At 28.2% G+C, this 25,188-nt stretch overlaps 3 protein-coding genes across 3 annotated transcripts in view; 1 reads left to right on the top strand and 2 right to left on the bottom strand.

Annotated features, from left to right (window-relative positions):
• LOC136983884 (protein draper-like) overlaps window positions 1–25,188 on the bottom strand; it is a 72,883-nt gene that overhangs the window by 37,573 nt on the left and 10,122 nt on the right. The window contains exon 2 of the mRNA XM_067280759.1: window positions 4,226–4,318. Within this exon, the coding sequence (XP_067136860.1) occupies window positions 4,226–4,311 (86 nt within the window). The 5' untranslated portion in view covers window positions 4,312–4,318. The remainder of the gene's footprint in view (window positions 1–4,225; window positions 4,319–25,188) is intronic.
• On the bottom strand, window positions 8,094–9,611 carry LOC136983892 (uncharacterized). The gene has a single exon (XM_067280775.1). It carries the CDS (start codon window positions 9,609–9,611, stop codon window positions 8,094–8,096), a length of 1,518 nt encoding a protein of 505 aa, XP_067136876.1.
• Window positions 9,995–11,041, top strand: LOC136983880 (uncharacterized). Its single transcript, XM_067280750.1, has one exon. It carries the CDS (start codon window positions 9,995–9,997, stop codon window positions 11,039–11,041), a length of 1,047 nt encoding a protein of 348 aa, XP_067136851.1.

Below are 25,188 nucleotides of genomic sequence, written 5' to 3'. Positions count from 1 at the left end.
CAAATCATTCAAATTCATATATATTCTGTATCATAATCATAAAAATATTAAAAATTATTTTTGTTTAATATTCGAATTTACTAATTAATGATTCATGTTGTTTCAAACTAATATTTTAAATTTTAAAATTAAATTAAAACATCATCATTTTTCTTCTTTCCCTTTATATAAATTTTCCAACTACTCTTCATAGAAAATTGTTTCTATGAATGCTTGTTATTTTGATCTCATTCAACTTAACATTAATATCTTCATGGATTATTGTTTCAGTTAGTTATTTTTCTTTGCATACTTCCATAAATCATAATATAAACCATTTATTTTGAAAGTGGTGTAAGTCCATTTTTTCTTCTTTCGAGATACTTAAACATTTGCATTTTAGTTGATTCAAAAATATAAATAAAGTGTACTAAGTTTGACAATGTTTCTACGACTTTAGAAATATGTAAGTTGATTGCATAAAGATTTCTATGTGAATTTAACTAAACTAATATATTCTTTCTGGGCCATAAATGGACTTACACCACTTTCATAATTATTGAACTGTAAAATTCATTAAATTTCTATTATGTAAAACTCAATGTCACTTGAAACACATTGTGTTTTATTCTGATTTTGTTTATATATAATAACAAGAAATAAAATAGTGTTGTTTATTCTGAACATTAAAAATATTTATTTATTGTTAAACTATTTTATGATAACTTTATCATTATTATGAGCTTACCATTAGACACTGCTTTTCATTTAGGTTTATTACATGAATTTTTTCCTATTCCATCAAATTGTACATTTGTTGGTAAAATTCATAGTTTTACTCCTCTGTTGTAAGGGGCTGTCTATAAATGTCCTTGTCTTAAGGGAGGGGAGGGAGTTAAGCATTAGTGGACATCCATTTATTTCATTAAATTTTATACAGTTTATGCATTTTATTACATTTATTTCAAAGTTTCTTGTGTTTCATTTCCACTTATGGTATCTATCATTCATAAAGTGATGAAGGTTTTAATGGGGATTGAGTTATGTTAGACATCCAAAGAAGAGAAGGGGTTACAAAAACTTGAACAAACTGGGACAAGAGGGGGGAGTAAAAATTTCAAGAAAAATGAAGATGTGACAGCCCATGAAGACAGCCCAAGTGCTTAATTAGACTGCAGAAAATGGACTTACACTACTTTCATAATCAATGGTTATGCAATGTCATTTACCAATGAATTTTTAATTGATCAAAGCTTATGGTTATTTTAAAATGCTAAGTGAATTGTTTATAAATAAAAAGTTCACACTAAATTGTATGTATATTATGTGATTTCTCAATTTTTTCCGAAAATGGACTTACAACACTGAAAATAAATGGTCCATTTACACCTTTACAAAATTCAATACATGGGAGTTTACAGGATGAGGGTGCTGAATGAGTCCCCAGTCGGCACCATAATAACCGACAATGGTTATATTATATTGTTAAATATACTTTTTTTTTTTTTTTTTTTTTAACTCTTTCTGCTCTGTGGGCCCTAAGAGGGCCTCTTTTAAAAGGCCCATTATGGGTTTGGCCAGGCCCACAATGGGACAACCAGGTGGTGAGGAATGGGGCTCGACATATCTGAACAGACCACCCCCGAAAAATTCCTGGGGATTATTCGACCCGTTCAGATTCGATTGTTAAATATACTGGAAGAGGAGGTCAAACTGAAGGTCTGGGTAGCATAATTGGGAATGCATCCGCACAGCAATTTGCAAGTTCAAGTCCCACTCTGGGCAGATTCTTTTCTTCCAGTTTAATCTAAAATTATTTAATTAAATTATAATTATTAAATTTAATACGACATGGCACCTAACACCTCCCTCTAGAGCAGTGTTTTTCAACCTTTTTTTTGTTTTACAGCACACTTCAACCTATAATTAAATTTCCACAGCACACTTAAATTAAAATGATTAAAAAAAGAGTAAAAAGAAAGAAAGTATTTTTAATAATTTATTTATTAACACAAAGCAATTTACTGTAATTTCTAATAAATAGATGATAATTAAAATTCTTAAAAAGTCTTATTTATTTTTTGGTTTATTATAATTGAACATTTAATGGAGGTATCTGATCTAAAAAAAGCAATTAACATTAAATCTTAATTTTTGTTTAAAAGTGTCTTTAAAAACCTGCCCAATAACCTGCTATTTCCAAGTTAAAATAATTGAACCAAATATGGACAATTGTACATACATATTTGATTTAAATAAAATAACTTGGTATTATGTACAGTACAGTACACATAATTTTGCTTATGAATATATATTTTTTACCACAATATGTATAAGTTTATTTATTATAACAATTAAAAACTTGTATAATCAATTTAAAGAGGTTTTAATTTTGACATGTACACTTATTGTTCTTTGGACTTCTTTTGTAAATAATTTATTTAATAACCTTCAAAAATTTTCATGGCACATCAGTTGAAAATTGCTGCTCTAGGGTTAAATTTATCAGTAATTTATAATTATAATAGCCGTTATTTAGCTTGATGTCATACAGCAGTTGTTGTAGCTCCGTAAATCATAATTCATTTATCTTTCAATTTAACCTTCTTGTATTTTGAATATATTTGCAAAATGTTTATTTAAAACAATAATATATATTAATATAAACTGAACAAGGCAACATAAGCAGCTGTCTTCACTATCACTAAATTAACTCAGCTAGAAACTTATGAATTATGGATGCCAACAAATAGTTAGTTTAACTATCACACAGAAAACCAAAATAATGAAAATCATCAAACTTATTCTCACAATAATCATTACTTTCCATTATCACCACAGATGTCACAGTATTATCAGTTACTATTCTTTGTTATATACAAAGAAATCCATCTGATTCAATTACAGTAGAGCATCGATTATCCGACCCCCAATTAACCGACCGCGTTCTAGTCGGCAAATTGAAATGTCTGTTAGTGATGTGGCGCTACAATATTTGGCTATGTCTTGGCTACTTTAATATTATTTTTGTTAAATTTTTGCGTGTTTTAGCTGGAAATACTGGCTCGACCATGAAAGGAAGGTCAGGATTTAAACCAGGATTAATTTTCTATTTTTTCTTTATTTCTGTATTTATTTTGTGCAAAATAAAGAAATAATTTAATTAACGATGATTATTTTTTTAAAAAAAATTTGTTAGGCTTAACATCGATGAAAATTCAACGCGAAGTAAGCTAATAGCGATATACTAATATGCTTATTACATGGGATATACTAATAATGTATTTTTTCATACTTTCTGGTTATCCGTTTTTTCAGTTATCCGACCAACCTCAGTCCCCAACTGGGTCAGATAATCGATGCTGTTACTGTACTTCATTATCTTACTTTATGATTTATTTTGAAACTCATAAACCATAAAAAGTTAATTTTTGAATTACTCAAAAAATATTTTATTAAAGAATTCAGCATAAATACAAAATTTCAAATACCATAAACTCTCACTAACTTGGACTTATAGGAAGTGAAGGTTGTCCAAGTTTACAAAAGAGTTAGCAGGGTATTTTTTCTGATGTGGAAAAAAAAATGCATATGTACAATAAAGTAATTTATTATGACCAGCTCTATACAGAAGTTTTACTGTACTTTAGTAGGTTATACTGCTAAATTTATTATTGTAGGAAATAAGATCAAAAAGTTTCATGATCGTACAGTATACTGCAATGTACAGTCTTTTTGTAATCTACTGAATACAGTAATATAATGATAGGTATTGAAAAAACATCTGGATATTGAAAGCACTGATTAATTATAATTTTTTATTAACAAGAAATTTTAATTATTGTTTTGAAAAAATGTGCCCAAGTTAATGTAAAGTCAGAGTTAGTGGGAAGTTTACTGTAATATGAACATTTAGGTCTATTTTCAAAGGACCTGCAACTTGACATAAAAATATAAAATCAAAAATTTTAATTGCAATTAGATTCTGTAAATAAATAAAATGTTTAATTACAAGTATAATTTTTTTTACCATTTATACTTTTATTCATTAACATTTCAAAAAGTAGCAGTATTTAATAAAAATTTTCAAAAATATACCAAAGTTCTTTCTTGGCTCTTTTAGATTATTATCAATATAACTTGTTTTACTTAAAATTTGAAAAATTTATTTGTTGAACATATGAAATATTTTATTATATTTATTTATATACATTAAAAAACTTTACAAATATTTCACATAACTTACGTTTCTTGTTTGGTACAAACATTAGGTCCCTCTTCTAAGCATATTATAAAAGGTACAATCAACAATAACTGGAGTAATGTTAGCATTTTGAATCTAACCAAAAAAAAAAAAAATATATTTAATATGTAGACTAAATGTACAATATAGTTTTAATATTTTATAGTTAAATATTTAAAGTTTATGTTAATTAATGTGAAATTTATATTTCATTTTAAAACATTCATCATATTATTATTTCAGTTTGATTTGTAGAAAAAACTGTTTATTATTGTTTCCATGAAACAAATTTCAATTATTGTCATTAATATTATATATTTATTTCTAATTACATATCAAAACAATTAACTGTTCTTTTATTTGTGATTAATGTATGATATTAATAAAAAAATACAATAAAAAAAGTAAAATTTAACATTTTAAATCATTTATAACAATTTGCATTTCTTCAATTGAATTTTACTAAAAATTGAAAACAGCAAAGTAACTAAATATTTTTAAATAATTAACAGAATTAAATTTCATTAAATTTAATAAAATATTTAATTGTAAAATTAAATACTGTATTTATTCTATTAATGAACTTTCTGAAATAATAAACTTATTTTAAAAATTATGTCATGTGTACAGAAGTAAATAATTTAAAGTTTTTGCTTTTATAATGTAACTTCATGAATAAGTAAACAGATGTAAATTATTTTTATATCAATATCATGTTTCCAGAAATAATATTCATAAGACCTCTAACACATGTTAATCATTTAAAACTGTCAAAAACCAAACAGATGTTATTAAACTCTTTATTAACATTGGTTTGTACAAAAAAAAAAACTACAGAAAACTATGTATCTTAAAATTATAAAAAATTTAATATTTAATTTAATAGTTTCTAGTTTTCAGTAAACTTCTTATAGAAAATAAATTTTTACATAAATTATAATTATTATTTAATTATAACCTACACTAGAATTATTCTTTTTAGAAGTAAATAAAGCATAAAACTTGATAATTTTTTAATCAAAATATTATAAATTAGAAAATAATAATTTAAAATTAAATAATTTCTACTTTTAGAATTATTTGTTAAATTAATATAGGAATTTAATTATTTTATCTATGTAGAATATTTAGCAACTTCTGAACATTCTGACTATGCAGAAAGATGGAATTAAAAGATTCAAAAATATGATTATAATAAAATAAAGAATAAACTAACTTAAAAAAATGCCAAATTTATATTTAAGCCAGGAAATGAACAACTGTGCTTCTTAGCCGAAACTTACTTTTTTAGAACTATTTGTATAAAGAAATAATAATAATTATAACAGACTTAAGTATCAATTATTGCATGTCTATTTGCAACACGCTACTTTTCAATTCTCCGAAATAAATATGAACAATTGCAATTTGATACATTAACTAAACAATAAAAATCAGAAGCAATTACATAACTGTAATTTAATAACACAATGTATAGTTATAATCCATCATTATGCTTCATCAGTCATCTTTATCAAACAATCAGCAGTATGCAACACTTAGAATTAGTCTAATTCGATTCCAGATACAAACATAATTAAAAATTTATGCATTAACAAACAAATTTGGAATAACAGAATTCTCCAAAAACATTTCATATGACAAGAAATTAGAAGATCAAACATATAAGAATTTATAATTAATTATTATATTATATTTAAACAATTTAAATGTGTATTTCAATTAGTGAATAAAAGTATTACAAAGTACTATTTACAATTATTAAATTGATTTTTACATTTTTAATAGTTGCAACTATTAAAAATGAATTTATAAAGTTAATAATTATTTATAAATTTAATAAAATCATTTTATTTAACAAGAATAGTCACAGTAATTCTGTTTAAATTAAATTTGAAAGATGCAAGAATACTTAAACCTATGTCTCTTTGAAGTTTTTAATTCTCTCTATCTCAGACAACATAAATCTTTCTTTAAGACAATTAGAATTTCAAATATTTCTATTATTTTCATTATCATTAAAAACATCTTTATTATGTATTTATTTAAAAATATTATTTCTACAAGTTATTAGAATTGTCATTTATGCCTGTTACTACTCTTTAAATTATAGTGATTTTTATGTGTACATAATATGACAATAGTATGCACCAAAGCAGTGTGTTGGAGTCAGTAAACAAAGCTCAACTCCAACAAATTTGCAATATGTGGCCCCAACTCTGACCTTACCCTTTTTTAATATCATTTTGATATCTAAATTTATTGAAGTGTCCAATTTGTAAGAAATTTCTTTAGACGCTAATTAATTAAAAAGTATTTTTCTTACTTCAAATTTACCAATATTAAACTGAGGTTGGAGTAACGAGAGTCAAAAAAATTTTACCAACTCTGCCTAAAAACATCTGACTCCACAACACTGCACTGGAAAAATTTAAATAATAATAAACATAAAAACAATCAACACACAAAAAAAATTATGTATTTGTTTTTGCTATTATACTGTTTTTGTGTTAAACATATTTTTTTTATGATGATGTTACTGAAGGTAAGTTGTAAGAACTAAAGGACTAGGATAATAAAGATAATAAACTTCAGAAAAGTAGTTTTTGGATGAATTATAGATATCACATAAAAAATGACTGCCTGAAAAAACAGAAGAACTTACTGAAAAGACAAGCACTTTCAATATAACTAGCTTTCAAAATTTAAAAATGACTAATATAAAATAAGCAAAAAAAAATTATTAAGAGAAACAAATTAATAAGAAAATAACTCTAAACTTTAAACGTACAAAAGAAAAAATCAGAAAATTTCAATCAAAAACTAAATAAGAATTTAGCAATAAAATTTTCTTTTTAAACTACAGTAAAATCTCTAATCTCAAATCTTTTCTTGAATCCCTCAAGTCAAACTGTGGTATTCTCTGTCCTTGCAAACACCCTATATAACACAATTTTCCTACTCCTTAAAAATAAACAAAATTTCAAATTTCAACACTGCCCTTCCTTAAGTCAAAGTACACAAATTTAGCAGGTGCTCTCCAACCTACATTTATTAAGTTCCACAAATCCTTTCAGTGTATTGTTTGGTAAAGTAGCTTTAATACAACTGAATAAGTAAGTATTCAACTCTTATGTCAATTTTTCAGCAAATTGACATTACAGTTGTCAATTTGCTGAAAAATTTACTAAATTTAGTTTTCCCATAACCAAATACCTTATACACACTTCATGAGTATAAGCAATTTGCTATAACATCACTGAATGGCTTAAAACAGGGGTCACCAAACTACGGCCCATGGGCCGGATCAAGCCCACAAGATCTGCCCCCACTGCACTGTGCTACAAATGAGCTAAAATATAATTATTTATATGGAAATATCATAGTTTGTAGATAAACTTACTATGTATAAAAAAATAAGTACAGTAAGATCCCACTTAATGCTGCCTCGATTAATGCTGATTTGATATAACACGGTTTGCTTGAAGCCTAAAAAAGCTCAAAATTTACACAAATTCAAATTATCACAGCATTTCATTGATTCTTATATAATATGATTATTTACGAATACTAACCAATCAGCAAAAGGAGGCAATTTGTCATAACACTGTACTTTCCTTAAATCTATGTTTGTTTGGTACAATAAAAGAAACCCTTCTAACCTTTTTTAACCGGTGAGGTTCTATTTTTAGAATCGCTTCGTTCTATTTACAGATTAGCAAACGTTTTCACAGCCCCTCCTGGGCTCTTCTTCAGGCTTCGTCGAATAGGCCGTTAACATTCGAAAATATTCAATTTAAATTTCTTTCCGGAATATTATCACGTGCGGCATCTGGATATTTGTACTGCGCATGCTCGATGCTCCTCTCCTTTAAACGCTGTTTTCTAGGACAACTTGCCATGCGCTCGATAGGATCATTTCGTCCTTATGATTAACGCAGGTGTTACGTAATCCAGCCTTAAATATCTCTATGGCTTCTAGCCATTTCAATTGCTGTGGGTTATAGCTGGGTATAATGATTTTTGCCGCATGCAGGTCCGCCGTTATCTCCTCTTCCGACGCGTACGTCGCCAGGGCCGTGGTGTATCTACCGTGGTGTATGTCTGACTCGTGCTCCTTTAATCTCACTTTTAACGCACGTTTCGTGGAACCAATGTATGTTAATTGTCTATCGCACCTGTGATCTTCTAGTGGTATCATATATACTCCCGGAAGCCTGTCGGGGTTTGGTGGGTCTTTACCGTTGCTTAATATTCTGAAGAGAGTCTGACATCTTCTGTACACGATGTTAATTCCTTGACGGTTGGCCACGGTTTTGTAAATGGATTTCAGCACTGGATTGTATGTGATAGGTATCCTTTCATTTTCCTCCTGTGTGATATTCAATGGTTGTGCTGTTTGCTTATTTTCCTTTTGGGAGTTCTCATGTCTTCTAGACAACTTTTCAATGAGCGTTTTGCTGTATCCATGGCTTATAGCAATATTTTGGATATGATTGAGCTCCGTTTCGAGCGCTTTTTTTGTAGAGGAGTGCGTATGAGCCCTTCTCACTAATGCTCGGAAGGCAGCTATTTTGTATTGAAAAGGATCATATGAATTTCTAGGAATATATGTGTGGAACGTGCTAGGCTTTCGGTATACTGATGTAAGTATATTAGCTCCTTCAAAGTTGATATCAATATCCAAGAAGTGCACCCTCGATGAGTCGTGCTGCTCCACCTCTAATGTTAGCCCGTACGGATTACTGTTTATGGCTTCGAGGAATAATTTTATGTCCGGTTCTACTTTCCAAAATATAATAATGTCATCTATGTAACGTTTGTACAACAAGATGCTGGGCAAGAATCGCGGTAGGATATTGTTTTCCAATCTCCTAATTACCATTTCGCACAAATCACCCGAGAGCGGGCTGCCCATCGGGACTCCTTTGCCTTGCATGTACGTGATCCCTTTAAATTGGAAAAGAGAGCCGTAGCATAACAAATGGGCTAGTTCGAGAATATGTTGGTGCATTGTGTTGTCCTCAACTATCGAAAACAGAAAGTCCCTTAGTTCGCAAAAACATGGTGGTAGTTCTATCGACGGAAACAACGATCTGAAGTCTAAGACCGTAGCATAAGCTGGTTTTGCTATCTTCTTCAATTTTTCTATAAGTTCTGCTGGGTTGGTTATATTGAACTGGTATCCTTCCAGGTGCGGGATGAGCAAGTTATGAGTAAAAGATTCTAAGATACGTGTGGGGGCCTTAGTCTTGTCCACCACTGGTCTGAGTTGCTGTGCTTTTTTGTGTGTTTTTGCAAATGCAAATAACCGCGGTATTTCTGGAGCATCAACTATTATATTTCCCAATTTTAGTTGATGCTCCAGAAATACCGCGGTTATTTGCATTTGCAAAAACACACAAAAAAGCACAGCAACTCAGACCAGTGGTGGACAAGACTAAGGCCCCCACACGTATCTTAGAATCTTTTACTCATAACTTGCTCATCCCGCACCTGGAAGGATACCAGTTCAATATAACCAACCCAGCAGAACTTATAGAAAAATTGAAGAAGATAGCAAAACCAGCTTATGCTACGGTCTTAGACTTCAGATCGTTGTTTCCGTCGATAGAACTACCACCATGTTTTTGCGAACTAAGGGACTTTCTGTTTTCGATAGTTGAGGACAACACAATGCACCAACATATTCTCGAACTAGCCCATTTGTTATGCTACGGCTCTCTTTTCCAATTTAAAGGGATCACGTACATGCAAGGCAAAGGAGTCCCGATGGGCAGCCCGCTCTCGGGTGATTTGTGCGAAATGGTAATTAGGAGATTGGAAAACAATATCCTACCGCGATTCTTGCCCAGCATCTTGTTGTACAAACGTTACATAGATGACATTATTATATTTTGGAAAGTAGAACCGGACATAAAATTATTCCTCGAAGCCATAAACAGTAATCCGTACGGGCTAACATTAGAGGTGGAGCAGCACGACTCATCGAGGGTGCACTTCTTGGATATTGATATCAACTTTGAAGGAGCTAATATACTTACATCAGTATACCGAAAGCCTAGCACGTTCCACACATATATTCCTAGAAATTCATATGATCCTTTTCAATACAAAATAGCTGCCTTCCGAGCATTAGTGAGAAGGGCTCATACGCACTCCTCTACAAAAAAAGCGCTCGAAACGGAGCTCAATCATATCCAAAATATTGCTATAAGCCATGGATACAGCAAAACGCTCATTGAAAAGTTGTCTAGAAGACATGAGAACTCCCAAAAGGAAAATAAGCAAACAGCACAACCATTGAATATCACACAGGAGGAAAATGAAAGGATACCTATCACATACAATCCAGTGCTGAAATCCATTTACAAAACCGTGGCCAACCGTCAAGGAATTAACATCGTGTACAGAAGATGTCAGACTCTCTTCAGAATATTAAGCAACGGTAAAGACCCACCAAACCCCGACAGGCTTCCGGGAGTATATATGATACCACTAGAAGATCACAGGTGCGATAGACAATTAACATACATTGGTTCCACGAAACGTGCGTTAAAAGTGAGATTAAAGGAGCACGAGTCAGACATACACCACGGTAGATACACCACGGCCCTGGCGACGTACGCGTCGGAAGAGGAGATAACGGCGGACCTGCATGCGGCAAAAATCATTATACCCAGCTATAACCCACAGCAATTGAAATGGCTAGAAGCCATAGAGATATTTAAGGCTGGATTACGTAACACCTGCGTTAATCATAAGGACGAAATGATCCTATCGAGCGCATGGCAAGTTGTCCTAGAAAACAGCGTTTAAAGGAGAGGAGCATCGAGCATGCGCAGTACAAATATCCAGATGCCGCACGTGATAATATTCCGGAAAGAAATTTAAATTGAATATTTTCGAATGTTAACGGCCTATTCGACGAAGCCTGAAGAAGAGCCCAGGAGGGGCTGTGAAAACGTTTGCTAATCTGTAAATAGAACGAAGCGATTCTAAAAATAGAACCTCACCGGTTAAAAAAGGTTAGAAGGGTTTCTTTTATTATTACAAGTTCCGGTGAATAGAGAGATTATATGTTTGGTACAATTTTGGAAAAAATATAACATCATGGATGCCATAGAAAGTAGCGGCTTCACTTGGCAAGAATTAACTGATAAATGCATAAACGAAATGTGGAAGAAGTTATCCAAGAATTCTCAACAAGAAGAGCCCATTGCTGTATCATTAGGTTGACCAATTGTCAACCTAATCGATGCAGCAGGACTAGGAGATGTAGGCACGCAGGATATTGAGGAGTTACTGCAGGTTTTTGGTGAGAACCTTACCAACAATGAACTTCAAGAACTGGCAGAACAAGGAATTCGTATAGAACTGGAAAATAGTGATTCTGAAATGAAGCACCCAAAGAATTTCTATACAGATTTCCTTAGTAAAAGTTTGGTAATGATAACCGAAATCGTTGATCAAATTGTAGCGAATGATCTAGATTTTGAAAGGAGTGCAAGAGCAAGACGAGATTTTTGTATGCGATCTGTGACTGACATTTGTTTAAGGAAAGAAAACAACAAATGAAACTACATGACTATATTGAGAAAAAAAAAAAAACAAGAATTTCAGAAAAGTCAGGACCTTCATCACAAAACACAAACTTTACATTTCTGTGTGCATATGTTTGTACTATTTAACATATATTATTATGCAAATTAATATAAAAATAATTTAAAATTAAAGTAAAATTGTTTATTTTGGTCGTGCGTCCCTACTTACTCTATGTTAAAATGACCTTGTTTAACGCTGTTTTGTTTAGCACTTTGTCATCTAGGAATGTATCCCCTGCCTTAAGCAGGGTCATACTGTATAAGTATAAATGTCAGAAGTGGTCCAATCTGATTTTTGCATCTGACAGTAATATAATTTTTAGGAAAATCAGTGAAATAAAAAATTCAGGAACTTTTTGCCACTTTGGCTATTGGAGTGCTTTTTATGTAAGTACCGGTACCTAAATGAAGTTTCTAAGAAAAGCAATTATGAGCTTGCTGCAGCGATCATGTTTGTGTATTGGTAAATAAATATGTTGGTTGTCTTTATTCTTTGTATATTCAGTGTATTGTATTGAACAAAATGGTTATGTGGCTCGCACTAGTCATTCTCTCAGTCTGACCTGCTGTGAAAAAGTTTGATAACCCCTGGCTTAAAAGATATGCTCTCCATCTGGCAGAAATGTTAGTTTTCCTCTTTCAGCAAGTAGAGAAGAAAGGGTGGAGCAGCTAAAGTTTATTTTAGTGTATTGGTTTTTAATTTCCATTGAAGAGTAACTTATTGATCTTGGGTTGTAAAGGTGAAATTTAGAGATGTTGATTAAATATATCTTCCACAACCTTTACATTTCTGGTACAAAACTCATATAGTCACTGAACTAATGTTTTCGATCTTTACTCAAAATCTTCATCAGGTTCTTTGTCGTTCCAAAAATGGAATGTTGAGGTTATATGTGTTTTGTACCGGAAACTTAAAGGTTGTGGAAGATATATTTTATCTTACATGTACTGGTATTTGTTAGTGAAAATTGTTTTAGGGATGTTGAAAAAAACTTTATAGACAATTAACTCAACAACAATTGCAGTTCAGCCTGGTAAGTATTCGTCATCCTTATCAATTACATCTTGCCATGTTTGCTGCAAACTTTCAATCCTGTGAGCAAAGAATGACTGGGGTTTTTCTTTGAAGAAAATCTTGGATGAGAGAGTAGAGTTCTTTCATGACAGTGATGTTGGTTGAAAGCAGCTCCATCAGAAGATGCCAAACAAATGCAGATCATTGGCTTCTTCTGCACTATCGGCCCTTTAACATTTGTTCAACCATGGATGCTTTAACAAGCATTTTACAGATGAGATTGTGAGCCATGTTGTGACCACTTTCGAAGTGATAGAGAACAACAAAAGAACATGTTCTTTCGAAAGTTTCACATTATCAGACATTACTGATGTGTCTGTTTTCAATTAAATATATAATGAAATGCTCTTTGGTTACTCTACTTATATACCTGTATTGAATGTTCTAAAATATTTTCTTCAGTAGTTTTTAGAAAAAACTCAAAATGTTTAATTTTTACCTTTACAACTTGATATAAACAATCAATCCATAACCCAATTTTTTAATTAAAGCCAAACAAACTACCAGATTATTGGGCTGTATTAAGACTAATTTTAATAATTAATTATAAAGTAATTTGACTAGAAGTAGGTGGTTAGTCTTCCATCTCTTGATAAATTTAAAAATTATAAATAAATTAATTTTTAATATATTAATTTAGCAAGTTCTGGAAGAAGAAAATCAGCCCTCAGTGGGACAAACCTGCAACTACTGAAAACTATGCAGATGCACTGCCAGTTATGCTACCCAGAGCTCTGTCTGATTTTCATTATGATCTATTAATAATTAATATATAACCAAACTGGTCACTCAGTATGGTTATTAAAGCAACTTTTATAATTACTTCAAATGCTTACTGCTACAGTAGAACCTCTATTATCCGGACTAATTGGGGATGAAGGTAGTCCAAATAAGGAAAAATCCGGATAATCAAAAAATAATAATTGACAGTGAAAGACATGTACAGTACATACAGTATGAATAATTTTTATTTGTCTAGTTTTATATATAGCTTCAATATTAAATTATTTTTTATTAAGAAATTCAATTATCGATTTTTGTTTAAAGCCAGCTGTTCTTTTTGAAGCTGCTAAATCGCAAATACTTTTACCACATATAAGTTGTCCTGAGTTACACTCTTCTTAGCTCTCAAACCACTTCATGGCGACATCTAAGCACTGAAAAGCTTCAGAATGTGTAGGACCAATATCTCTTACTTCGCAAATCTTGTCTTCGTCTTCTCGATCTTGTTCATCTGAGGCAGATACTTCTTTATTTCTTCATCATTCAAAATTTGGAATCCAGGATCGTTTGCATCGCAATTTAACCACTCGGTTACATCTTCTTCATCACATTCAACACATGTTGAAATTTGTGCTATTGCTTCTGCAATGTCTCCTATACCAGTTTCTACTGTGTTACTGGAATTTACTAACGGTCTTTTCAAAATTTCGTTCCATGCATTCCATCACGTACGTACAACAGTGTCTCAATTTGCCAAGAGCAAATCATCAAATTCGTACAAATTTTGTTTATTTTGAACAATCTGGATAATATAGGTCCGAATAATCGAGGTTCTACTGTATTTTCATATTTTAGCCTTTTATTGTTCCATGTAAATATATAACAACAAATTAAACACTGTTTTAATTTAAGAATTAAATGATTATTAATGTATTTATTATAAAATCATTTTTTATCCATCTAATTTAGTAACTCTTATAGTAGCTCATAAGACTTGAAAATTATTCCAAATTATGATTATTTTAAAAATGTAATTGAATTTTTCGATAAATTAAATTGAAAATTTGATTTATTGACAACTTAAACAAAAAATGTAAATAAAAGATAAATATAAAATTATATTATAATAAAAACAATATGATTACTAGTACATAGTTATTCAAATCAACCAACCATATAATAATCAAACAACATTTAAATACAATTTCTGAAACTGTTTAATTTCCTGAGCAAATATTTTAATCTGTTGTCATTTTAATTTATTCCATGTAAATTTTTATATCATAAAAACAATTTAAACAGCAAAATTCACCAAAATTTTCAAAAATAGGCAAAGAAATTCTGCTATTTTTGGTCAATATTATGTTTTTTAATCATAATGATTACTTATTAAATTAAATTAAATTTCTTATTTTATATTTTTGATTATACTTTAAAAATAACATATCTCTTCCAAAAACAAATACTTTAAAATAGTATTTCTTATTACAAATTATAAATTTTAAACTTACTTCATCAAAGCTTTCTTTTATAAACTTTTTAAAGCTATTTGTTTCAAAAAACTTCCTTTAAATTCCTCGAATTGTTGATAAGTAAATAAATTTTTCATACTTGAATCTCTATTATATCCTGCACAAATTCAACATCCCTAGTAGGCCTCACAGTTGTCCCATCAGGAAATAGAAAGATTAGCTGGCATCTGACAGTGAATTAGAAAGACTAACATTCTTTAAAACTTCATTATTTATTGAGATTTAGTAGAGTTTATTTACTTATAACTCTCTTCTCTTAAATTTTTTAATTTTAAATAAAACAACTGTTTCAAAAATTTCCTTATTAATTGTAGCAAAAAGCTGTTTAATCAATTTCAACTCATTTATTAAATACCCAGTTACTATTTACAATTATCATAAAAATATGTAAATTAAAATTTTTATTAAGTTACAATATGCAAGATACATAGAGAAACTTAATTTTAATCATAAAAGACTATATAATAAATTTTATTTTAATAAGCATTTATTGTAATTTATCTTAATTAAATTGTTTCAAAACAAATTTAAGAAGAGTATATTTAATTATCATTGTTAACTATCTATGTTTTAAACAATAAAATATGTAGTTTTTTAAGTTGACTGCAATCAAAGTACAATAACTAATGTAATTAAGAAATAAATGAGTTTTTGAATAACTATTATTAAAGAAATTTAAAAATTACATAATATATTAAGTGTATTTGAAAAAGTCTTCCAAATCTGATAAGTCTGTCTTTGGGAAAAGTGCACTAACACAAAACATACAAAACAAGACAAAAATAACAGAAAAAATTCAGTTGTGTAATTGACAGTCAGATAAAAATAAGATTAAAGACACATTTATCTGGCTAACTTATATGTGATAATAGCAATTACTATTTTGTGGGTTCCATATATATATATATATATAATATCTATATTTGTTTATATAAAATATTAAAAGAACCCTGGGAAAACTTTATTTTCAGATGACATAAATTTATCATCATTATTTTCTGTCTTAGATATGAGGTGAAACAGCCAGCTCTAATTACAGAAATAAAAGTATCACAATTGTAATGCAATATCCTTAAGATTTCTTGAATGTATTTACATACATAGATAATAACAACTTCAAATCATCAGCAAAAGAGATAGTTACATGCATGAATATGGCTAATCAAAGCCATTGATTTTGATTAGTAAATTTGGCTAATTTTTGATTCTAACTTTATGTGAGCATTTATGTATATTATAATAGTGTTTTATCATTTTTACTTTTCCAACTATATATAACAGAGAGAAAGTAAAGAAAATAGTCAAAACATGACCCTCAAGATTTTTACACTTTTTGACTTGGGGATCAAAGAAATGCAAAAAATATTTGAGGTTCTTTTTCTGTATGTATGAGTGTTTGTGATTTGTATGTGTGTGTGTGAGTGTATGTGTGTGTGTGGGGAGGCCGGATTTTGTTCACCCACTTTGAAGCTTGATAACTCCTATGCCTTTTGTTGAAAATTTCTGAAATTTTGCAGGAAGGTTTGCACATTAGGGACATTGATATTATTAAATTTTGGTGATTAAAAGTTGAAAGGTTGAGGAGATAGTGAGATCACTTGTCATATCTTCGGCCAGAGTGGACTTAATGAAGATTTTAGCATTTACATTTTTTTAAAATCTTTTTTTACATATAACTCATCTTTACCTTCAAAATAAATTAAGTTTTTTGTCATTATATAATAATTAATAATATAAAAAGGTTTTAAAAATAAAACATAACACATGGTATCACACACAGTATTAAATTTTTTTGCCAGTAAAGTTACAGAACTCTTTGCTGGATTTTTTGCTTGTGTTTATTTATTCTAATTTTTAAAATAGTCTATTATTTTAAATATACTGCTCAACTTTCAACTTTGCATTCTATAGTAGGATGGAGAATTCATTGAGTTCAGCATTATAAATGCCAAACTCAGTGAATTCTCTGTCCTACTATACAATATTTGGTGTGAGCATTAATCTATTGCATTCTATATTTTAACATACAAAAGAAGTCTCAAGTTGAGTCAAGTACATTAGTTTTAATAAATAGAAATTTATTTTCCTTAAATTAATCTAATAGTAACCTATTTATGATTATTTACCATGGTGCTATAAAATATGTAAAGAGAATCAACGTAATGTGAAACAGTTGAAGCCAATTCATTTTTCATAAAAACAATAATTATTACTAAAAATACAGCAATGAGTTGAATAACTTTCCTTGGCAAGAGTTAAAACTGTGTGTATGGTGCCATCTGTTATGAGATTTTATCAAATCTTAAATGTTATTTACATAGATATATTCTTATAAAAGGCTATATTTAGATTAAAAATATACAAATATTTAAAAAACACTTTAGCTCTTTTGAACTAATGTTCATCATTCAATTATTTAAAATATTAGTTCACTAAGCATATTATAACTTTGTGGTAAAATGTAATCATTATAGGCTTTTATAAACAAATTATTATAATAGTATAATGACTAATAAAATAATTTACTCAAAAATAAAATTTTAATCAAAAAAGAATTGTGAAACTTTAAAATTTGTTTTATATTCAAATGCCAATACTTCTTACTAGAAATTTATGTAAATTTTGACAGATGGTGGTTTGTATGAAAATGTTAGATTATCTGGTAGTTTTTATTGCTTTTTTCAAGGTCAATTTAAGACTGTTTAATGAGTCAAGCAGCATTCCTAGTCTATGAATTTATCAAACAAAAAGAATGCACTTAAGCTCATAAGTGTTATTTTTAACAGAAGTTTTTTTTACAACAGTATATTTGTGTTTTCAACTAATTCAATGAACTTTCACTTCTGATTTCTTCTACATAATAAGTAGACTATATTACAATAAGTACAGTAATGTTATTAAATATTTTATATAAACAAAACAGATAATTACATTTTGTAAGGAAAATAATTAATCAAATATTCAAATATTGATCAAGACAATCTTGACTAAAGAAAAACAGTAAGTAAAGATCTTTTGAGAATAATAGTTTTATATTTATTCATCATAGAGAAATGTAAAGTATTAATTTAATAATTAAAAATATGTTGAATATTGGAAAGTGCTCAATTTAGTTTTCATTTGTTAATAAATCTAATTATTTTGATTATATTAATAGAAACTGTTTTGAGGTAATTATAATAAAAAGTATAAGCAAATACATACTATAATCTAATCCAATGTGATAAGTGGAAACAACTATCTTAACTGACACTATCACGTTAAAAATTATAAATTATTGCAAAAAGTAAATTTAAATAAATATATATATATATATATATTTTAATTTATTTGAATAATTTTATTGTATTTGAATAAAAGAACCTTAAAAGGATTTTTTATTCAAATACAAAAGATTTACATACCTAAAAATCAAAATAGACTGAAGAGTAAAAATCAGAAATGTATTCTCTTGTTTAGACTTCCCATTTTTAAACAATCAATTGTTTTGTAAATATATCTGGCTTGAATAGAATTTTGAAATTAATAAATACATTTTTAAATATAATACTTCTAAAGTTGTTATTTATCTGAATAACATTTCAACTCTAAAATCTGAAATTATAAGACAGGTTTTTGTTCTATATTTACAAACAGCATCTAATATTTAAAAACTTAACTATAAGATACTTATTTCAAACATAAAACAGAAATCAAACTCCAAACAGAATCTAGTAGAGAAACAAAGAAAACAAACTAATAAATTATATATATTGAAAACATTTATTATAATAATCTAGTGGGATCTAATTGAGAAATATAATTAAAATGAATTTGGAATCAAATAAAATTAATGAACAGTAAGAAAAATCTCATTTTATCAAGTACAGGAAAAAAAAATCATACATTGCAACCAAGTGTTTTCCTTTTAATAGGAAATCCATCTAAAACAACAGTTTGAGAATCACTGGTTTAATTCTTAGTGATTCTCAAACTTTTTTGACTCACAGTGCACTAAAAACATTTTTATAATGATGCCCTTTGTATACAAAATTAAAAATATATTAATATACTAGCTGACCCGGCAAACGTTGTTTTGCCATATAAATTATTTCTAGGTAATTTCTAGCTGACCCGGCCACGCGTTGTTGTGGCTCAAAATGTATCTATTATAAATGTATAACACTTCCCCCGTGGGGGGAATTTCAAAAAATCCCTTCTTAGTGTACATTCTCTTGATGTACCCTATTAAAACGCAATCAAAAACGCATCTAAAATAGTATAATAAAAGCCGAGTTCTTCACAGTAAGCCTTAATCCCGTCACTTTTCCCGCTGGGGAATATCGAAAATTCCCTTTTTAGTGTATATTCTGTTGACGTAACCTATTAAAACGCAATTAAAAACGCAAAAACCGCATGTAAAATAGTATAATAGAAGCCGAGTTCTTCACCGTAAGCCTTAATCCCGTCCATTCTCTCCCACTGGGGGAATTTCGACATGTATATTATATAAAAACACGTGCGTATTCGAATGCAACGTTGTGTCAAAATTTCAAAGGAATCGGTAGGAACAAACAAACGTTATATTTTATTTATATAGATAGATAGAAAATGATCTGCTTCAGTCCATTCTCACAGAAAAGCAAACTTAGATCGTCGGAAGTTAGCGCCATCTGTTGGACATAAAAGCCTTAATCCATATATAAATATATTTTTGAAAGGGGGGAAATGGTGTAGGGGTATGAAAAATAGATAGTAGCCGATTCTCAGACCTACTGAATATGCATATAAAATTTGGTAAAATTCGGTAAAGCCGTTTCGGAGGAGTAAGGTAACTAACATTGTGACACGAGAATTTTATATATAAGATTTTAAATTATAAATGGCTATATACCCTAAAGGCCTAACCTAGCTATTAGTTTATCATAGATGTAATAAATCTTTTACAAATTGATTTCTTCTCATTTTTAAAATATACTTTAATAATATTCATGGTCTACTCTTAGGGTTCACCATTTGAGAATCACTGGCTTAAACTGCACTTCTTAAACTATTAATAGCTGACTTTAATAAAGAGCTTTTATCTTTTAGTATCTATAGGTATTATGTGACTTTAATAAAGACTATTTAATAATGAATAATATTTTTAAAATATTTAATCCCTCATATGAAAATTACAATACTTTTTTTTATATCAAAAGTTATCAGGATTATAAATAAAACAAAGAATAATTCATTCAAAAATTTGAATTCTATCAAATTTCCAATGTTTAAATTTTACTCAAAATGCATTCTAATATATATATAAAATAAAGCTTTAATTGCTTAAGCTTAGCTTGAAACATATAAATTTAAAATGTTATATATATATTTAAAATATATATATATTTTAAAAAACATTTTAAATTTATATGTTTCAAGCTAAGCTTAAGCAATTAAAGCTTTTTATTATTATTGTTAAGAAATATTTGAAAAAAAAAAGGCCAAATAATTTTTCTATTTCAACCTTTATTTCTTTTCAGTTAATGTTTATAAATGTTCTAAGTGGAAATTCTAATATATAAACAAGTAATCAGAGACTGAAACATATAATATAATCGAGATGGGTTGATAATAATGATAATAATAATAATAAGTGTAGAGCCCAAATGGTTAGGAGTTGAAAGTTGAAATTTGGTACACAGTTAGGGTATGTCACGAGAATGTACACTAAGAAGAGATTTTTCGAAATTCCCCCCACAGGGGAGGGGGAGAGGATTAAGTCTTATCCTAAGAAACAGCTTCTACTGTACTATTTTAAATTTGATTTTTTATTTTTAACTGTGCTTTAGTAGGGTACACTGTGAAAATGCACCCTAATAAAAAATTTTTGGAAATTCCCTGGCTTCTACTGTACTATTTTAGATGCAGTTTTTTGTGTTTTTGACTGAGTTTTAGTAGGGTATACCATGAGAATGCACAGTACGAAGGGATTTTTGGAAATTCAACTCTCCCAGGGAAAAGGAGAGAGTTAGTTTTAGTCAGTATAAAGTATAAATAATAAAGAAGGAAAGTAAATAGTGGCACATATAGTATACATTTTCAAAATTAATAAATATTTTTATCATTTCCACTGTTCAGTAACCCAAAAACAATAAATCCAAAATAAACGAATTTGAACGAACATTTGAATTTGTTCCAAATTTGAAATATAATGTTCCAAACAAATTTTCTTAGATTTTAGAATTTAAAATTAATCATTTTATTCAAGTAAGGTTATCATAGTTTTTGCAGCTGGTGAAAACAGGTAAGATCGGCTATAATCTAATAATCTTAATCTTCACTACCATTATTTTCTGCCTGAACATCATCAACGCCGGGCTCATCTGCTAGTACAATTAACATTTTATATTATGAAATTAATCAATACAAATATTCAGATATAAATTTGATTTCTGTAACAATTTTATTTTTGAAAAATGAAGTCTGTAAATATGAAAGTAGAACAATTATTCTATTCCAATTGTAATGTATGTTTCTTTTTAATATTTTAGTAAAATACCACATTTTTTTAAAAGTAAAATACAATTTAAATTGTATTTGTAAATACTTTTTGAAATTTATAATATGTAGTTAAATTTCAAGTAATTTATATGTATATAAATAAAAATAATACTTATTATTGTCAAATACAGTATCTAGAATCAAAAGAAACTGTTATAAAGTGTATAAACTATAGTGCCTATTGATCTAAATTTAAAAATGACAAATACTATTTCTTAAATTCTAATAATGTAAACTGAACAGAACATTAACAAAATTTCTATCAGATACAGATTTCTTTAAGTATTGAGTTTATAATCTTTAACAATCTGACACAAACACACTTTTTTTGAAACTGAAAAAAATGTACTTATGCAATATTATTTCATGTTTATTTTAAAATTTCCCTTTACATTCCTACTGATTCATATATAATATGTTTATTTAATATACACCTAATTAATAGATTGTTAAATTTATAATTTCTAGCATAATTAAAATAATATTTTTAACAGTCTTTAAGTGTTTTACATAAAATAAAATTTTAAAACCTTTGTAATGTTACCATAATCAAATTTTATTTTATGTAATGCCTTTTCTATTTTATAAAAAATCAGTTACTATTGAATTTCTGTTGGGAAAGAAATATCTTATTCCATTCATTAACATTGAAACTACCATTGTATGAATTACCAAACCATAAAATGGTAAGTCAGCATGGAGATTAAAAATAAGCAAAACAGGTGGATAGATACATCGATTATATCACTTCATCTGATATATTGTTCATTTGGTTTGTCTCCTGACATGTATGATTTAACAAGGAACTACTGTTTTATCAAGAAATACAAATCAACTTAGAATGAACTATTCTGATGTAATAATATAACAATTAATAAAAATATTAATGAACTAAAAACTAACTTATTATGTAAACAATTAAAAGGAAAAAAAACTGTTCTTGATAAGTAAATATTTGTAATGTATGCTTTGCCTATCCTATTTACCTTATTATTGTTGTCATGATAAAAAAATGATCATGAAAATGATAAAGAAAAAAATTACAGAATATGAGATACAAAACATAATGGAAAAACAATATTTTGTATCTTCAAATGTAATGTAATGATAAAGTTTATTTTTAGAACACTTACAACAATAATTCTACACAATATACCATGGGTGGCCAAATGTTGTTATGAAAAGAGCCATGTATCACCTATCAAAAATACATAAGAACCAATCCTCTATTGGAATAGTGTTTTATATTACTGTATATATATTTAAAATACTATAATTATCTCTGTTCTATAGTAAATATCATCCATGTTAAGAATATATATATACATATATATTTGTATAGGTATGTAAGAAAAGCTAACTAAAAAAATTGAGAAAATAAGTCTTGTTTGTAGTTGGGAACTAACTGTTTAAAATTTGTTTACAAACATTACCCTTACCTTTCAGTTGCCTGTTTAAGGTTAAATTGTAAGTTATAAGTATACTAGCGGATGGGCCCGGCATTGCTTGGGCAAAATTAACGATAGTGAAGATTAAGATAATTACATTATAGTCAACCTTACCCGTTTTCACAGAATGCAAGAATTGGGATCCCCTGTTTCCAGACTAATTAGAGAATTTTTAGATTGGTCTAAAAATATGTTCAATTTCCCGCAAAAACGAAAAAAAACTGCATCTGCGTCTTGCTCGTTGCTTTCTCTTGACAATTCCATTGTTACTTAACATTTCCATTGTTACTTGACACTTCCATTGTTATTGACACTTCCATTCTTAATGGAAGTGTTAAGCCTCAATCCTGTCCCTCTCCCCGTGGGGAGGTATTTCGAAAAATCCCTTCTTAGTGTGTGTTCTTGTGATGTACCCTAACTGTGTACCAAATTTCAACTTTCAACTCCTAACCATTTGGGCTCTGCACTGATTATTATTATTATTATTATTATCAACTCGTCTCGATTATATATATAGATGGATATAGAAAAGGTATAGTAAGTGCCTAGAAGAGCAGTATTTGGCTTACAGATGCCCTTTACCTTCCTTTTTCCGCCCCTATCCTATTTTCTGTATTTTCACCTTCGCCTTCTGCCTTCTTTCTTTTATTTTCAAGCCAGGTAATACCCTGAGTGCACCTGGTCTTCTGCCCCTGTCAGCTACAAGTGTACAAGTAGTATTTGGCTTACGGGCTGTAGTTTAGTAACCATGGCAATATACCATCTAAACATTAATAATTCAAAATTTTGATGTTTATTAACATTTTAAATAAATATGTTTCCAAAAGCAAATTTATTTTTAAAAAGGAAATTCTTCATCAATTTTTTAAATGCTACTCATTTAAAATTAAAATTATATTTATATTATATAATAGCTTAAAATTAAAGTATTACTTAGAAAACTTCTAATAAACTGTAAGTCATTCTATAATGACACTATTAAGCATGACACAGCCTAATTCTTTTTTAAATCAATGTTTTTTAGTTGTTTCTTCTTAGTCATTGATCCTTTCAGATCAAAAATAACTATTCAATTAATTAAATAAAAATAACTATATAAATTATTCAAAATTTTTGCTTTTATTAATTATTATATGTTAAATTGTACTTTAACTCCAAATTTTTAAATTTATTATAAAAATTTTTATATGATTCAGCAAATGAGGTACTCCATTTGATTATGATAAACATCAAAACACACAAGATATTTAAGAAGCCAGAAAAATTCTTTAATAAGTGAAAGCTAAACATTTTTGGAAGATTTATCATGCCATTAGATTAAGCAACATTTCAATTTCAATAAAAATTATATGACTTTATATCACTAATCTGTTATAAAAAAAAATCATATATCAAATTAGGATTTCAATAAAAATGTTAGTGTATATATTCATAAATTTAAAGTTTTATTTAATAATACACTTTTGAGAAACTTGAAATTATTTGAAATTTATTTAATGAATATCATTAAAAATAAAAATGTAGTTATTCTCAAAATTAATTTTTTAATAATAATAAATTATTTGATATGTAAGAAATTGGTATTTTAAAAATGTAGAAATACATACATAATCAACATAAAAAATAACTGAAGTTTAATTATACAATTAAGCTTAATTGTGTAATTAAACTTCAATTTTTGTTCTTACATTGGTCATTTCAGTGTTTCTACATCTTTAACACTTCATACATCACATTTTGCAGTTTCTCAACACAAAATATTTTAATAAAAAAAAATGCAATATTCATTTATTTTTATTTCAAAACTATCCATTGCATCTTACTTTAACTTATATTAAAATTAATATATGTACATAGAAATATAAAAAAACTAAATAAATTAGTATAATTTCATATATTTAATAAAACTGAAAATAAAGTTTTAATTTGACATTCAAATTCTAATTATTGCTAAATTAAATAAAAAATTATTTTTCTTGATTACTATCCAAAAATTCATTTAAAATATTAATTTCTTTTAAACTTAATAATTTAGTAATATTTCAGCAAACTGTTAAATATT

This window comes from Centruroides vittatus, unplaced genomic scaffold (genome assembly GCF_030686945.1).
Source record: "Centruroides vittatus isolate TY-2023 unplaced genomic scaffold, ASM3068694v2 contig_890, whole genome shotgun sequence".
Classification (NCBI taxonomy): domain Eukaryota; kingdom Metazoa; phylum Arthropoda; class Arachnida; order Scorpiones; family Buthidae; genus Centruroides; species Centruroides vittatus.
Note: the sequence above shows the minus strand (reverse complement) of the source record. Positions and strands in the feature narration are given on the sequence as shown.